The following is a 14985-nucleotide window of genomic DNA, read 5'->3' on the forward strand; positions in this document are numbered from 1 at the left end:
TGAGCGAAGCGGAGGGACGCGACACCCCTCCTCCCCTGACCGTGCCTCAGTTTCCCCCGTGTGCCCCCGGGATGCTCTGCGCTAAGGGAGGAGGTCAGGGGGGACGCCACATCCCTTGCCACACGCAGCCTCCCCGGGGGTCGCGCCCCCGGACCCCCTCGCAGGGGACACCCACGGGACTGTCCCCCCCCCGCCAGCTGCAAGGCCAGCCCCGGCCGCTCTCGATTGACAGCTCCCGCGCCCGATGGCCTCTCCGGTCCCACAGGGAAAGCCAATCCCCGCGGCCGGGGGGGCAGGAGGCGGTGCTGCCCCCCGGCCTCGCCTTCCCCCCCGCGCTGCTGCCAGGTGTCTCTTTCGCAGGTGGCACCATGGGGACAGGTGAGGAGGGCACGGGGCGGGGGGAAGGGAGGGACGGCGGTAGGGGGTCCCCTGCGCCCCTTCTGGGAGGGGGCCCCCGCGTCTGATGCTGGCGGGGGGTAATGGGTGGGCGCTGTGTGGGGCTGGCAGCGGCGGGAATACCGGCGTGTCCCCGCGGCCGGGGCCATCACTTATTTATTGAGGTCAGGCAGGGGCGAGCGGGGAATGAAGTGGGGGGGCACCGCGGTGGCGTTTCACCCACGCCTGGAAAATCCCCGCGGGAGCTGCGTTGGGGACTGGTGCACCCATCTCCAGCCGCATGGCGTTGGGAATTCAGAGGGGCTCCGGGGAGGATAGGAAATGGCCAGAGGGATCAGGTCCTGCTCTCTAGCATAAAGCTGATGTCCCCGTGTTCCCTCTCTGGAGCCTTTCCGGATTTGTGCTGTCAAGTAAAGCCCCTTTGCATCCCCTGTTCCAGATTTACGCTGCGAGGGAGAGCTCCTTTTCACCCCAGCATCCTTACCCCAGGGCAGGGCAGCCTGTGCCCACACCCCCATGGTAGTACCCAGGAGCTATGTGACAGTTTGATCCTTGGGACAGCATAGGACAGGAAGGGATCAGGCTGGAGAGGAGGTCACAAAGCTCCTTGTCTCTCCAGGCTGTGCTGCTGCACCTGGGACCTGTCTTGCCAGCGGCGAGTGCCCAGGCCAGCTGCCCCCAGCATTGCACTGCTAAAAAAGAGCGGTGCCCAAGCCCGGGCATGTGCTTCTGGACTATGCCATGTCCCCCGCTGGCTGACGGGCAGCCCTGGCCCTGTGAGGACACAGCCAGCCCTGAGCCAGACGCCAGGACGCCAGCGTGCCCAGCACCACCATGGCCCAGGAGTGGGACGCGGTGCTGTCGGGGATGACGACAGGCAGCCGCTCGCGGAGCTCCAGCAGCGAAGCCAGCCTGGCTCCCCGCTACCTCCTCAGCAAGCAGAGCCGCCTGCTCAATGGGACCACCCGGAGCAGCCGTGCCGCCTCCCCCATGGGCCGTGTCATCCTCATCAATGCCCCCATCGAAGGTGTGTGGGGTGTCCTGGCCCCCTGCCTGCCCCCATGGCCAGGAGGGCCCCAGTGGCTGAATTCCCTGGGTCTAGGGGCAAGGAGGGCTGTCCTGGGCCTGGGGATGTTTCCAGGGAGAGAGATACCCCTTGCCCTTGGACACACAGCATGTGTGACTTGTCTGCTCCCCTGTCCCCACAGCCAGCAGCAATGAGAGTGATGTCATCAATGCCATCACAGTGGAGAAGAGCGTGGACGGCAAACTGGGCTTCAGCGTCCGTGGCGGCTCGGAGCATGGGTTGGGCATCTTTGTCAGCAAAGTGGAGGAGGGGAGCACTGCCGGTAAGAGGGTCAGGGTGAGGGACACCAGGCACAGGCCAGCAAGACCCTCTCAAGGAGCTCCCAGTGACATGGGATCACAGCAACAATGCCGCCCTTCATGGTGGAAAGCCACCATTTGCTCCCTGCTGCCTTTGGCCATGAGATTTGCAGGCTGTCCAAAGTGAAGGGCAGGACATAGGAGTAGACAGCCCTGTGCCAATGACTCTGAGCTCCATCCCCAAGCCACTCAGGGCAGTTGTCAGGCACCCCTGCCTCTGTTCCCAAGGGGTTCAGAGCAGGTTGAGGAGACATTGAGGTAGGGGATGTCAAATGAGGGCATCAGTACCAGGTCAGGTGCCCAGATGAGCCGTGTGTCCCCTGTAGAGCAGGCCGGGCTGTGTGTTGGCGACAAGATCACAGAGGTGAACAGTGTGAGTCTGGAGAACATCACGATGAGCAGCGCTGTCAAGGTCCTCACCGGCAACAACCGCCTCCGCATGGTGGTCCGGCGGATGGGCCGTGTGCCAGGAATCAAGTTCTCCAAGGAGAAGACGGCGTGGTGAGCAGGGCATGTCCCATGCCAGCACCCCAAAACCCAACCCCATGGAGGACATGCTGGGGGAGGTTGGTGAGGAATTCTGGGCAGCAGGGACCCGTGGGGGACACCCAGGGTGGAGTGGCATCAGAAATCTCTGGCATAGATGGGGAGAGACAAGAGTGGGATACAGGATGGGATAGGAAGGTCTGGAGCAGGTAGGGTGAGTGCAAGCCCCATCCTAAATATCCTCCATCCCCATCACTCTCCTCCTCTGGGTGCCACCAATGGTCCCATCCTGCTGGAGGACAAGACCCAAATCCCTGAGACTACCTACACTGTACCCATGCTCCAGGGTGGACGTGGTGAACAGGCGCCTGGTAGTAGAGAAAAGCGGCTCGACACCATCGGAGAGTGGCTCCGAGGACGGGCTGCGGCGCATCGTCCACCTCTACACCACCTCTGATGACTACTGCCTGGGCTTCAACATCCGCGGTGGCAGAGAGTTCGGCCTCGGCATCTACGTCTCCAAGTACGGCTGCCCCGGGGCGCGAAGGGGTTGTGACACCCCAATCTCTGCTGTGCCCATGCTGGGGCTCAGCCCCTCCTCTCTGGCTGAGCCACACCACTATCACAACACTTTGGGCATTACCACCATGGGTGCTGAGCCACGGGGCCACCCAAGTGGAGGCGTGGGGCAGGAGCAGGACTCCAGCAAGGGCTTGGCCCCATCCTGCTCCCCTGCTTCCCTAGGGTGGACCCCGGAGGGCTGGCAGAGCAAAACGGCATTCGGGTGGGAGACCAAGTCCTTGCAGCCAATGGAGTCAAGTTTGAAGACATAAGCCATAGCAAGGCAGTGGAGGTGCTCAAGGGGCAGACCCACATCATGCTCACAATCAAGGTACCCACGCCCTGCCCCATGGACCTTCGGGTGAGGCAGGGTTGGCATGTCCCTTCGCTGGCACTGCCCCTGCTCAGCCGAGTGCCGGGGGCTGGTGCAGCTGCTGGCTGGTTGGGTTTCAGGCGGGTGGGAGGGGGGGATGCATTATTCATGGCTGGCACCAGATCGAGTTCGCCGGGGCAGCCAGCACTCACTGACCCCCTTGTCCTCTCCCCCTGTGCCTAGGAGACAGGCCGGTTCCCTGCCTACAAGGAGTTGGTGGCCGAGTACTGCTGGCTCAGTCGCTGTAAGGGCAGTGCCGCGCGGGTACTGGCAGGGGCACTGGTCTGGGGCACGGTGGGGCTGGGACTCCCATGCGTGTGATGTCTGACCACTGTAGGGAGGGAGAAGGTCTGCATGCCATGGGGTCCCAAGGCCTTGGAGGAGGCAGGGAGCTCCCTGTGCCGCTGTTAGCTTACCCACAGGCCTGATGGACTTGCAAGGTCCCAGCTGTGCCCATCCTTGGAGGAGGCATGAAGAGCCCCCTGCCATGGCCAGCAGCCTTGTGGTCCCTGTGATCCCACAGCATTCTACATGTCCACTTTCTTGGAGAGGACATGATGATCCCTATGCAATGGCCAGTAGTCCACAGGTCCCCATGGCCCTGCGGGTTCCCGACATGTCTGCTGTCTTTGGGAGGGACATGGAGCTCTAAGTGGCCCACAGTGTGTCACAGTGTGTCCTGCTGTGCCTTTGCAGTGACCAACGGGCAGCTGCAACAGCTGGCTCAGACCTCGGAAACCAGCTCCTCCATCTCCTCCTACTCCTCAGGACCAGCCCCAGGGGCGGTGAATGGGCTGGGGGCAGCTTCCCCAGTGCCCCCAGCCCGCACCGTGGATGTGGCCATCTCCACGGAGGACGGGCCACGGCGGGGCTGGGTGCGGGAACGTGCTGAGCGGGCCATGCAGACCGAGCCAGCCACGGAGGGGCTGCCGGAGACACGGCGCACAGTGCGGCCCCCCGAGCTGCTGCGGGACACGGCCATCCGGGGCCAGGGCACCCGCGAGGCCCCTGGCACCCACCCACGCCGCACCTTCACCCACTCACCCAAGACGGCGCTTCTGCTGGCGCTGAGCCGGCCACGGCAGCCCATCACACGCTCCCAGAGTGACCTCACTGTCGCCGGTAGGCACCAGGGCACAGCCCCACACATGGGACTGAACCCTGGCTGAAGTCCCCTTCCAACCCTGCACACCCAGCCCTGGGAGTCCCACAGCTCAGGCCCTGCCCCATGTGGAGAGCCTGTCTCCCACTCAAGCATCCTATAGTCCCTGACATACATGGATACCTGCCCCCCCACTCCTGGGCTTCCTATAGTGAATGTCTAGGTCCCTACCCTGGCACCTTATAGCCCATATGGCCCCTTGGCCACTAGTCCTGGGTATCCTATAACCCCACATAGCCCCAGCTCTGTCCCTGGGCTTTCCCAGGCACCCCAAAGCCCAGCCCCATGGCCCCTGGTGATCCACTGCACCCCACAGATGGACTCTTTTCCAGTCAGCGTCTCCCAGTAGCCCCTCCAATCCCCCAAAGTTCTGTGTCCCCAGGCAAGATTTGGGATGGCATCCCCTCACCTCTCCATTCCAACAGCCCCTTCTATCTGTCCACAGAGGAGAAGCGGAAGAAGGAGAAGCCAGAGGGACAAGGGGCACGGGGGGCTACCCCAGGATTGCACCGCTCCAAGACCCTTGTCAACCTCTTTTTCAAGGGGGGCCGTGCCACCAGCCAGAGCTGGGCCCCCCCCAGCCAGGAGGCCCCTGGCTCTGAACGCTGGGCACGCTCCAAGTCCCCAGGGCGCTCTGACGGGGACAGAGGTATCAGCCTGGGTGACAGGGCAGAGAGGGACTCGAGGTGGGACTGTTCCCCCTTCTATGGGCCTTGTGGCATCCCTGGCATGAAGGGAGCACAGGGAGGGGTTCCCCAAGCACGCAGTTTTGACAATGGGTGCTGCTGTCTGCCCTGGGCACTCACCGCTCTCCATCTCCCTTGCAGTAGGTGCTGTGCAGAAGTTTGTCATCCGGAGCCTGAGGCGGGGTAACGGGGGTGCTGTGTGCCTGGGGGGCTGTGGGGCAGGCTCTGCATGCGCTGCTTGTGTCTGTCCCGCTCTGGTGTGGAGTGAGCTGCTGGGGTAGGGGGGATGGGGAACTCTCTGGGCTGGCTGGGGCAGTCCTTGCTCCGCTGGCCACCCCTCCTTGTTGTGCCTCCCCAGAGAAAAGCCGGCGTGCCAGCATCCTGGGCCCCATGGGCATGGCCACCCTGCAGCCCAATGGCAGCGACCCTGAGGCCCGGCTCCCGCACATCCAGGACACTGCTGCACGTCTCCTCAGCCCCGATGAGGTGACAGCTGTGCTCCGCCACTGCTCCCGGGTATGCACCGATGGCAGGGGGCAGGCAGGGCACAGGCAGGGCAGCGCTGCCACCCTGGGCTCATCCCTGGACAGCTCCTGAAGTCCTAGGGGCATGGTGAGCACTCTGTGCCCATGCTTAACTCTGGGAGGTAAACCAAGAAACAGGTGATCCACTGATCCCCCTCCTGTGCCGGCAGTACCTGCATGAGGGCAGTGTGGAGGATTTGGTGCGGCCACTGCTGGCCATCCTGGACCGGCCCGAGAAGGTCCTGCTGCTACGGGACGTGAGGCAAGTGCTGCTAGGAAATATCTGGGAACCCCAGTGCTGCCCATCCTGGTGTGATTGAAGTGGAGCCTCACACATACTCCTCAGCCCTGATCACACTCCACCCCAGAGGCTGCTACAATCTGTCCCCACCTTTTTGCCTTGGCAGGAGCGTGGTGGCCCCCACAGACCTGGGCAGGTTTGATAGCATGGTGATGCCTCTGGAGCTGGAAGCCTTTGATGCCCTAAAGAGCCGCTCAGGTAGATCCCAGCCCCCCAGCGACCTTGACTGGGGGCAGGTTGTGGTCAAGGGTGGGTGCAGCTCAGGAGGTGACTGGGGGCTCTCCCTGACTGCAGTGCGCTCACCTGCCCTCCGCCCGGCCCACCATGACGCCCCCCCCAAGAGACACCTCATCACACCAGTGCCTGGTAAGTGCCACCTGTAGGGTCTGCCTGGACACCAGGCTGCAGGGTGGGGACAGGGTGGAGGGAGTCTGGGGCAAGAGAAAGGGGGCTGGGATACCTGAGTGCAGGGGCTCCCAGGGAAGAAGGCATCTGGCATCTCTGGGTGTTGGGAAGACTGGGAGCAGCAAAATCTGTGGATCTTGGGTGCTGGGGTTCTTGGGGAGGAGAACATGGAGTGCTTGCAGACAACTGGGGTGTCTAGGGGTCTCTAGATGAGGGGGGCGCTAGGTGGCAAGGGACCCAGGGCTTTGGGGTACTCATGGGAGGCCTGCGTGGCAGGGGTCCCAGGGAGCAGGGCTGTGGGTCCCTGGGGAGATCCCTGAGCCTCTCTCATTGCAGACTATCGGGGCGGATTCCTGCTGAAGCCAGCAGGGACCCCAGAGCCAGAGGAAGCGGGGGAGCAGCAGGCGAGCCCAGCCCATCCAAGAGCCTCCCCCAGCCCCCGCCGGCCTCACCCCCGCACCTACACCCCGCTCCCTGATGTGCCAGTGGATGCCTATGCCTCCACCAGCCGGCCCCTGCCCACCCTCAGCCCTCAGGCCCCAAACTGGCTGCTGGCTGAGCCCTCCCCTGGCAAGGGCCATGGGCACTCTCGCAGCCCCCGGACCACCTGGCGCAAGGAACCCCCCAGGACAGCGCCCAGCAGAGAAGCTGAAGTGCTGGGAAAGCCCCAGCGGACACGGCCTCCTCTTGCCCCACTCTTTGGGGGGCCAGGGGGTGAGGCAAGGGCTGGAGCAGCCAATGGCCCTGAAGATGCTGGCAGGGAGGAAGAGGAGGAGGAAGAGTATCATCTGCTCACCGTCACCCTCTCCAAGCTGAAGCACTCACTGGGTGGGTGGCACGTGGGTGGGTGGCACATGGGTGGGACTCCAAGAGTGGGGTGAGGACCCTTCTGGCAGCAGCATCAGTGGGATGGGTGGCACCCCCTTGGCAAGGGGCAAACTCCAGAGCATTCCTCCAAAATGAGAATGGGGGGGAATAGCTGTCCCTGCCCCAGTCTCTCATCTCTGTAGGACCTACCAAAATAGGGCAAGACAGAGGTGCAGCTCACCAGGGAAATGTGGTGCTTGGTGCTTGGGAGTGGGTTGGGGTCCCAGCCTACCCAGGTGTGAGGGTCTCATGGCTCCATTGCAGGGATCAGCATCTCTGGTGGTATTGAGTCAAGGGCACAGCCAGTGGTGAAGATTGAGAAGATCTTCCCTGGTGGAGCTGCCTTCCTCAGTGGCATCCTCAAGGTACGGGGGTCCCAGCACATGCCGGGGGTGGGCAGATATCCAGACACTCCCATCCCCTGGTGCCACTGGGTTGCTGGCAGTCCTCTGGAAGTCCTCAAGCAGCTGCACTTCACCCTGTGGTGTTCCCATCTGGGACCTAGGCCGGGCAGGAGCTGGTGTCGGTGGATGGGGAGAGCCTGCAGAATGTCACGCACCAGAGGGCTGTGGACATCATCCGCCAGGCCTACCGCAACAAAGCCAAGGAGCCCATGGAGCTGGTGGTGCGGGTGCCTGGACCGCCGCCGGAGTGATGCTGCAGCCCCTTTTTGAGGAGCCATGCTGTGTTCCAGAGGAGTCAGATGGCTCATTCCTGCACTGAGCTGTGGCTGGCCTCAGTGCAGCCAGAGGGTGAGAGCCAGACCTGCCCCAAGGGCATGGAGCAGCTGCCCACTGCAGGACCCAAGGGAGGACAGCACTGGCGACATAGGGGAAGGACAGCTGGTCCCTGACCCTGCTCTGGACATGCAGACAGAGTCCTGAAAAAAACACAGCCAGGGGCTTGTTTTTAATTGCTGTTTCCGGGTGGTACACTGATGAGCCAGGCTCTGGGAACGAGACATGACTGAAATAAAGTACAAAAATCCCCCCCTGGAGCCAGGGGTGACCAAGCCACAGCTGGGCACATCCAGACTTTTCCTTTGGTTTGACCCCCCCGGGTGCCCAGCAGGGCCCCTCACCTCTGCCCATCCCCAGGAGTGTCCCCAGGGTGTCCCCAGCTGGCACATGGAGCACCATGCCCCTCTCCCCTGGCAGGCTGGGCATCACAGAGGCATGGGCTTTTCTGGGGGGGAAACAGAGGGATGCTGGGGGGCAAGAGCATGGGAAAGGCACTGAGGGCAAGCTGCCCCGTGGTAGGGGTGAGGGGGCACAGACTGGTGAAGTGTGAGCTGGAAGAGGGTGATATGTTTTGGTAGGTCCTATAAAAATAGAGTTATTTAAAATGGCACAGAAACGAATTCCCTGACAAACACACAAAGGGGCATGAGGGAGGCTGGCATGGGCAGAGACAGGGCACACGCCAAGTGACTGAGTGACAGTGCCAGCAGGGATGAGAGGGAGGGGACAAGTCAGCCCTCCCTCTGCCCAAGGTGACCCTGGCTGAAGCCAGTGCTGCTAATCCCCAGGAGCTAAGAGGATCAGCAGAAACCAGTTCCGGGCGGCCCCAAGGCCAGGACTCAGCACCCACCTGACCCCACATCTCACGGGCAGCCCTCCCTGTGGGCACCGATACATCCTCGCCCCAAGACCTCAACGCTGGGGAGGGGCAGCGCCTGTGGTCTCCCCTGCCCCTTCACAGTGGCTGCAGTTTGCAGAGCTGGAGGAGAGCAGGGGCCCCCCACAGCTCCCAAAATCACAGAGGCTGGAGGCCCCTTTAGCCCTCCATGCATGGGGCAAGGGCAGGCAGCATCTCAGATCTCGGTGGCTGTTATCTCCTCAAAGGGCGGGTCCGGTGGGTCACAGGGCTCGGGCAGGGGGTCCTCGCCCTGAAGCCGGAGATGCTGGAGCCGCTGCTCGAGCCGCCGGTTGCGCCGGTACATCTGGATGTAGCTGTACTGCAGCTGCTTCTGGTAGCGGATGACGCGCTCCTTCTCGCCCTGCCACGTGCCGCGCTCCTGCTCGAAGGCATCCCGCTGCTCCTGCCCACGCCGCCGCTCCAGCGCCACCTCCGCCCGCAGCCGCTCCAGCTGCTGCCGCAGCCCCGCACTGCCCCGGGGCTCCTCGCTGGCCGGGGGGCATCCTTCCCCAGGCGGGGGGCACCCTTCACCAGTGCCTGGTGGGCATCGCCCGCGGGCAGCTTCCCGCAGCCCCACCACCTCCTGCTCGAGCCGGCCGGCTTTGGCGCGAAAGAGGTCGGCCTCGCTCTTGCGGCGCTGCAGTTCATTGGCACAGACCTCCAGCTCCAGTGCCTTGAGGCGGGCGGCCTCCTGCAGCCCCTGCGCCCGCCGCTCGCCCGCCTGCAGCTGCGCCCGCGCCTCCCGCAGCTGAGCCCGCAGCCCCAGCAGCTCGGCACCCCGCTGCGCCAGCTCCGCCTGCGCTTCTTTCAGCTGCTGCTTCAGCAGAGAGATCTCCCCCGACTTCTGGCACACCTGTGGGGATGATGGGGTTCAGGTGCCAGCCGGGACCCCCCAGCCACAGCCTGCGCCCCCTGACACACCTGGTGCTGCTGAGTGACTCACCTCCCACTTGGTCTCCTCCAGCCGGGGTGCCAGCTCAGTGCGCTCCCGCTGGAAGGAGGCACAGCGACGCTCCAGCAGTTCATGCTCCTGCAGCAGCTGGGTCAAGTCCTCCTGCAGCTGCTTCTTCTCCTGCTGCAACTGCAGCACCTGGAGCTGCAGGACCTGCTGCCCCCGATGTGCTGCGTGGGCCGCCTGCCGCGCCTGGGCCGCACAGCGCTGCCGCAGCCCCTCCAGCTCCTGCTCACACCGACGCTGCTTCTCCTCAAACACCTGGGCCAGGGGATGCACAGGTGCTGAGAGGGCAGCATGGCACCCTCCCACTTCACCTGCCACCTCCAAGATCTGCATCACAGGAAGGGGGCAGCATACCTCCCCCAAATGGAGGAAGGGTCCAGGAAGAGTGCAATGTGGTGGTACACACCTCCTTGTGCTCCCCTATACTTCTGCATGATGAGCCCCCCATGTTAGCATCCCCAGAGCCTATAGGGCTCCTACGGCTCCATCACAAGCAAGCAGAAGCCACAGGTCCCAGGTTCATTCAAAAAAGGGCATCCCAAGATAAGGCACCCCAGTCTGTTCAGCTGGTCCCATGGGCCAAACAAGGCTCCCCCACGGACCACGCAGCTGGTGGGAAAAACCCACATACCCAGACCCACAGGAAAATGTATCCCTCTGCACGGGTCTATAATGGGTCCTCAAAGTGGGTCCCTACTCCCAACCAGGGGTTATGTTGACACCTGTCTCCAGGGAGGGGGACAGGTACAGGACATGAGGACACCAGGGACATACCTGGCAGATGGCCACCTCGTTCTCATCCAGGCTGTCCCGCAGGAGCCGCAGTTCGGCCTCCCTCTCCCGCAGCTTGTCCTCCAGCTCCCGCACCAGCATGGCCTCCTCGCCAGGCAGTGGAGAGCGCCCACAGGAGCCACTCTCTGAGGAGGGCCGGCCCCGGCCGCTCAGCGAGCCCGTGCTCTTGCTGGAGGATGAGCGTCCGCTGTCCGAGTTGGAGGGGCGGCAGCCCCCCGGAGGGTCAAGGGGGCCATGGGGGGTGGTCGGCAGGGCACCCACCTCTGGGTGCTGGCTGCAGCCCGTGCTGTAAGTGGGCAGGCTGGAGAGGGAGTTGCGCCCCGAGTCCGAGAGTGTGCTGGCACGGCAGCTCAGAGAGCCAGGCTTCTCAGCAGCCAGCAAGTGGGTGAGGCTCACCTGGCTCTCTGAGAGCCCTAGGCGTGTGCCTGGCTGGGCATTCCGAAGCTTGGATACCACTGGCTTGAAGGCCATGGGGCGGATTAGGGTCTTCTCCACATTCTGCCAGGAAAAGAGGGAAGAGTGAGGTGATGGGGAGGACCCATTAGCCCTAAAAAGGGGTGCCTAGGAACGTTACAGTGGGTGCTCCCAGCCCTGATGCCTTCACACCCCAAAGGAGACAGAGGCCAGTCACCACCCACTTCATTGCCTTTCCATGCGTGTTCAGGTGAGCTCCCAGACACCCTTGTCATGATGGAGGGGACATTAAGAGCATAGGGATTGCCACTTTCCCAGGGACACCAGAAGTGTGGCCATATGATCCCATTTCACACATCTGAGCCAACAGTCCCAGTGTGGCACAGGGTGGAAAGTCAAGACTGCAGCACACACCCACCCACCCTGCTGCCACCCCCCCCACCTCTTCCAGCTTGCCAGACACAGGTACAAGCTTGGGGGGCGGCCCCCGAAGGTGATCACTTGGTGCTTGGTCATCACGGAGATCATCTGAGTCGCTACAGGGGCTGGCAGGAGAGGAGGCATCAAGCCAGTCGCCACAGAAGCCCCCATTGGCATAGGAGTGGGTGACACCGGGCACAGACACGCGGGGCTCCTCAGGAGTGGCTCGGAGTAGCCCCTCCTGCTTGCAGAAGGAGGCGGCGGAGGGGTCCCCATCACTTGCGCAGTCGTGGCGAGGCCGGACGGGCAGGAGGCTGCCCACACTGCCCATGGCGGTAGGGGGTGAGCGGGCAGTGGCACGGAGCTGTGTGGCCCCCTCAGACACAGCCTCAAGGGGCACTGGCAGTGTCTGCACGATGGCCATGGCGGGGTGGCCCCCGGCGGGCAGGGGCACGTGGGCAGCCTGCAAGCAAGGGAGACAGGGCATCAGAACCATGGGCACTGACAACAGTGCCCCACCAGCCACCCAGGTGGGCATAGGGGCATCCCCAGGTCCCCAGTCACCATCCCCAATCTTCTAAGTGAAGGTTGGCCCAAGGGCAGGAGATGCCAAATTAATCAGAACAAAATCAGGATTAGTTGGGGGGAGTGGTACTAGGAACCCCCATGCCGGCCTCAGCACCCCAGTGGAGCAGCCTGGGGCTGCCAGGGGCTCTGGGGTGCTGGTAGCACAGTAGGGCAGTGGCGATGCAGTCCTGCCTCGTGCTGTGCCCTGGTGTGACCCTGCCATGGGAAGTGTGCCAGGACTGGATGCGAATCCCGAGAGGCCTGCAGAGAGCTGGCTCACAGGCAGCCTGCCCGCCTGTCTGCCTCATGGGCATCATGGAGGGGACAGCCCCACACACCAGGGTCATCCACTTCCTCTGCCCCAGAGTCCCCACCTCTCAGCAGTGACCCCACAGAGCCTGCTTTCCACCTCCAACCATCCACAGTGGGGCACAGGGTTCCCTAGGGAGGGCCACCAAGGGGGAAGCTGCCAGGTGGGCACCAGGCTCTTTCCCAGCCCCAACACGTGGAGGCTTGTTCCCACCCCTCCAGCTGGGGGGGCTCTGCCGGTCTCTGCTGTGACTCCCCCTGCCCCAACCCACGCCATACGCCCGCGTGACGGGAGCCGGCCGACGGGCCGGATCCATCCCCTGCTGCCTCATCGCATCTCGCACATGGCTGCGGCTGGCACAGGGCGCGGGCGGGGGGGGGGCGCTGCCCGCACGGTCTCGCCCGCCGAGCTGTCACCTGAAATCAATCCGCCTGCCAGCGCCCGGGGAGGGGCGAGCAGGGCAGAGATGCCGGCGAGCCAACCCCCCCGCCACCGTCACCCCCACCGGCACGTGCCATCCGCAGGCACCGTGACCTCACTCCGCGCTCGTGATACCCTTGGGGGGGCAGGTGGGGACCCCCCTAACAGCTCCGCTCACCTCGCCAGCCGCTGCCCATCCGTCCGGTCCTCTCGGGCCCCCGCACCGTGAACACGGCTCCGCCGGCCCCTGAAGCGGGGAGGAGGAAGAGGAGGGGGTCAGGGGACTGATCGGCAGCAGGGTCCCTCGTGTTCCCCGCTCCCCTCCAAATGCCCCGGCCGGCAGGGCCAAGGCAGGTGGTGCCAGCGTGGCACTGAGGGTGGCACGGGAGCCCGGCGGCGGGTGCGCTGCTCCTGGCACCCAGGGTGGGCTGCGGTCAACCCTGGAAGTGTGCTGAGAACAAGAGCCCGCCACTGGGGACCTGCTGCTGCCAAAGGAACGGGAATCGGGAACCAGGAACACCAAAGGGACATCTACTGGCCCCTCAGCCCAGCCAGCCAAGGCACAGTACCCCACCCCAGCAAAACTCCCCCAGGATGTGCAGGTCACGGGGACGGACAGCCCTGGGGACAGTGGGTCCCTGCGCAGCTTAGAGGGGACACTTCTGGGGCCCCGCTGGGCAGGCGGTGGGAACAGACTTTACCTTCTCCCTCCCCCCAGCCCCCCGGCCTGCCGAGAGGGTCCCACCGCCGCCCACGGGGGGAGGGAGTGCCCAGCCCGGCCTCCAGCCACCCAGTAAAACCAGTCACCAACTGGGGTGGCGTCACGTCCAGCCACTCCGGCCGGAGCACAGCGCTGCCGGATCCCACCGTTCCGACCCCTAAATGGCAAGGGAACTGTCGGTCCCTGCTCTGCCAGACCCCCACCCTGAGATGCTGTGGGGATTCCGGGCCCCCAGGGACCCCCGTGCCTCGACGTCATCTCAGGCGCACCCCCGAGCAGGGGGAATGAGGGTCAGCCCCCGTCCCTCCCCACACACCCAGCATATGTGGGACGGATACCATCCGTGCCCGGCTGTGCCCCTCTCCAGGCCCCCGGCATCCTGAGGTTCCCTCAATGATGCTGCCCCCCTTTGCCCGCCCAACGCCCCCCCCCGCCCTCCCACCCACCTTCCGCTGCCCCATTGAGCCCCAGAGCGCCGAGCCTGACCCGCGGTGCTCCCACCCATCCCAACCCCATAGCACCCTGAAATGCCCTACGGTGCCCGTGGGCCCCACTGCACTACAGCTCCCCCACTCTGCCCTAAACCATCCCCAAAGTTCCCCATGACACCCCTAAAATGCTTCACGGCGCTCCTGGGCCTCTGCCGCACCACCCCGCCCCTAAAGTGCTCCTAAACCCCCCCCAAAGTGCTCCAAAACACCCCCAAAGTGCCCCACGGGGCGGCTAGGCCTGCACTGCCCAATAGCTCGCCCCTGAAGCACCCCAAAAGTGCCCCGCGACCCCCTCAACTACCCCACCGAGCCCCTGGGCCTCTGCATTCGCAGGACGGTCCCGAAGTGCCCCGAAACATCCCCAAAGCACCGCACGGAGCTCCAGGGCCGCCGCTGCCCCCGCAGCCCCCGGACCCCCCCCAAATCGGCCCCGGGGGGCCCGGCCCCACAACACCCCAAGGGCCAGCAGTTCCCCCCGAAGCACCCCGCCAGCCAACTCCCCGGAGCGCCCCCTCGCCCCGCCGGCCCCACGGGACCCCCGGGCGCCCCCGGCCCGGCCCCCGCACTCACCGCGGCCCCGCCGCCGCCTCCCGCTCCGCGCCGCGCCCCGGCCCCGCCCCGAACAGGCCCCGCCCCTCGACCACGCCCCCACTGTCCCGCCCTCTCACGAGGCCACGCCCCTCGGGCAGGGGCCGGGGCACGGGGGCACCGGGGGGTGCGCGGGGACCCCGCCCGGGACATTCCCAGTCACCTCCGTCCCGGGGGATTCCCGGCGCTCATCCCCTTCCCTCCCCCAGCCAAGCCCCCTGAGGGTTCTGCACTCCCAAAGTATCCCCGGGTCTCTGGGCTGATTATGCCCCCTCCCTAGATTGCGCCCCCTCCGCAATTATTTGGTGAGCCCAGCACTCTGCTAAGGGGCCTGAGGGCCTTTGACCCGCTTGACATCACAGTGTGCCTCCCCATGAGTTGTTACAGCTATTGCCATCCTCTACCCTTTTGTGGAGACCCAAACTGGGGGCAAAAGGAGAATAAAATAAACCCTCAAGAAATCACCTGCCTCCCAGGGTCTGGGAGCAGCCAGCATCCCCCCACAGGCTCACCTTCTTC

At 64.6% G+C, this 14985-nt stretch overlaps 2 protein-coding genes across 4 annotated transcripts; one reads left to right on the forward strand and one right to left on the reverse strand.

The window, feature by feature from the left end:
• Positions 1 to 242: 242 nt before the first annotated feature.
• On the forward strand, positions 243 to 8165 carry PDZD7 (PDZ domain containing 7). Of its 3 annotated transcripts, XM_071446001.1 has the most exons (17): positions 243 to 378; positions 1016 to 1423; positions 1605 to 1745; positions 2109 to 2283; positions 2615 to 2791; positions 3013 to 3160; positions 3386 to 3446; positions 3899 to 4324; positions 4810 to 5013; positions 5192 to 5233; positions 5409 to 5566; positions 5745 to 5836; positions 5982 to 6073; positions 6170 to 6241; positions 6617 to 7108; positions 7412 to 7512; positions 7653 to 8165. In XM_071446001.1, the coding sequence occupies exons 2-17, from the start codon at positions 1231 to 1233 to the stop codon at positions 7800 to 7802; spliced, it is 2724 nt and encodes a 907-aa protein (XP_071302102.1). In that variant the 5' UTR covers positions 243 to 378; positions 1016 to 1230; the 3' UTR covers positions 7803 to 8165. The 3 variants fall into 3 exon arrangements, with proteins under 3 accessions (XP_071302102.1, XP_071302103.1, XP_071302104.1); XM_071446002.1 differs by lacking the exon at positions 5192 to 5233; XM_071446003.1 differs by lacking the exons at positions 243 to 378; positions 1016 to 1423 and having other exon boundaries at positions 1612 to 1745; positions 2114 to 2283.
• LZTS2 (leucine zipper tumor suppressor 2) lies at positions 8026 to 14500 on the reverse strand. The gene is made up of 6 exons (XM_071446004.1): positions 14449 to 14500; positions 12845 to 12913; positions 11392 to 11832; positions 10518 to 11033; positions 9729 to 9998; positions 8026 to 9638 (listed from the first exon to the last, which is right to left on the reverse strand). Exons 3-6 carry the CDS (start codon positions 11791 to 11793, stop codon positions 8961 to 8963), a joined length of 1866 nt encoding a protein of 621 aa, XP_071302105.1. The 5' UTR covers positions 11794 to 11832; positions 12845 to 12913; positions 14449 to 14500; the 3' UTR covers positions 8026 to 8960.
• Positions 14501 to 14985: the final 485 nt, after the last annotated feature.

Source organism: Agelaius tricolor, unplaced genomic scaffold (genome assembly GCF_023055355.1).
Source record: "Agelaius tricolor isolate 1412-34295 unplaced genomic scaffold, bAgeTri1.0.p SCAF_22, whole genome shotgun sequence".
NCBI lineage: Eukaryota > Metazoa > Chordata > Aves > Passeriformes > Icteridae > Agelaius > Agelaius tricolor.

Bases quoted from the DNA above. Each gene is read 5' to 3' on its own strand.
- LZTS2 (XM_071446004.1), bottom strand. From the start codon at position 11,793: ATGGCCATCGTGCAGACACTGCCAGTGCCCCTTGAGGCTGTGTCTGAG. The intron at 9,999-10,517 runs GTATGTCCCTGG...CCCCTGGCCCAG, and splicing joins ACGAGGTGGCCATCTGCCAG to GTGTTTGAGGAGAAGCAGCG. The intron at 9,639-9,728 runs GTGAGTCACTCA...TCATCCCCACAG, and splicing joins TGGAGGAGACCAAGTGGGAG to GTGTGCCAGAAGTCGGGGGA.
- PDZD7 (XM_071446001.1), top strand. From the start codon at position 1,231: ATGGCCCAGGAGTGGGACGCGGTGCTGTCGGGGATGACGACAGGCAGC. The intron at 3,447-3,898 runs GTAAGGGCAGTG...GTGCCTTTGCAG, and splicing joins GTACTGCTGGCTCAGTCGCT to TGACCAACGGGCAGCTGCAA. The intron at 5,837-5,981 runs GCAAGTGCTGCT...TTGCCTTGGCAG, and splicing joins CTGCTGCTACGGGACGTGAG to GAGCGTGGTGGCCCCCACAG.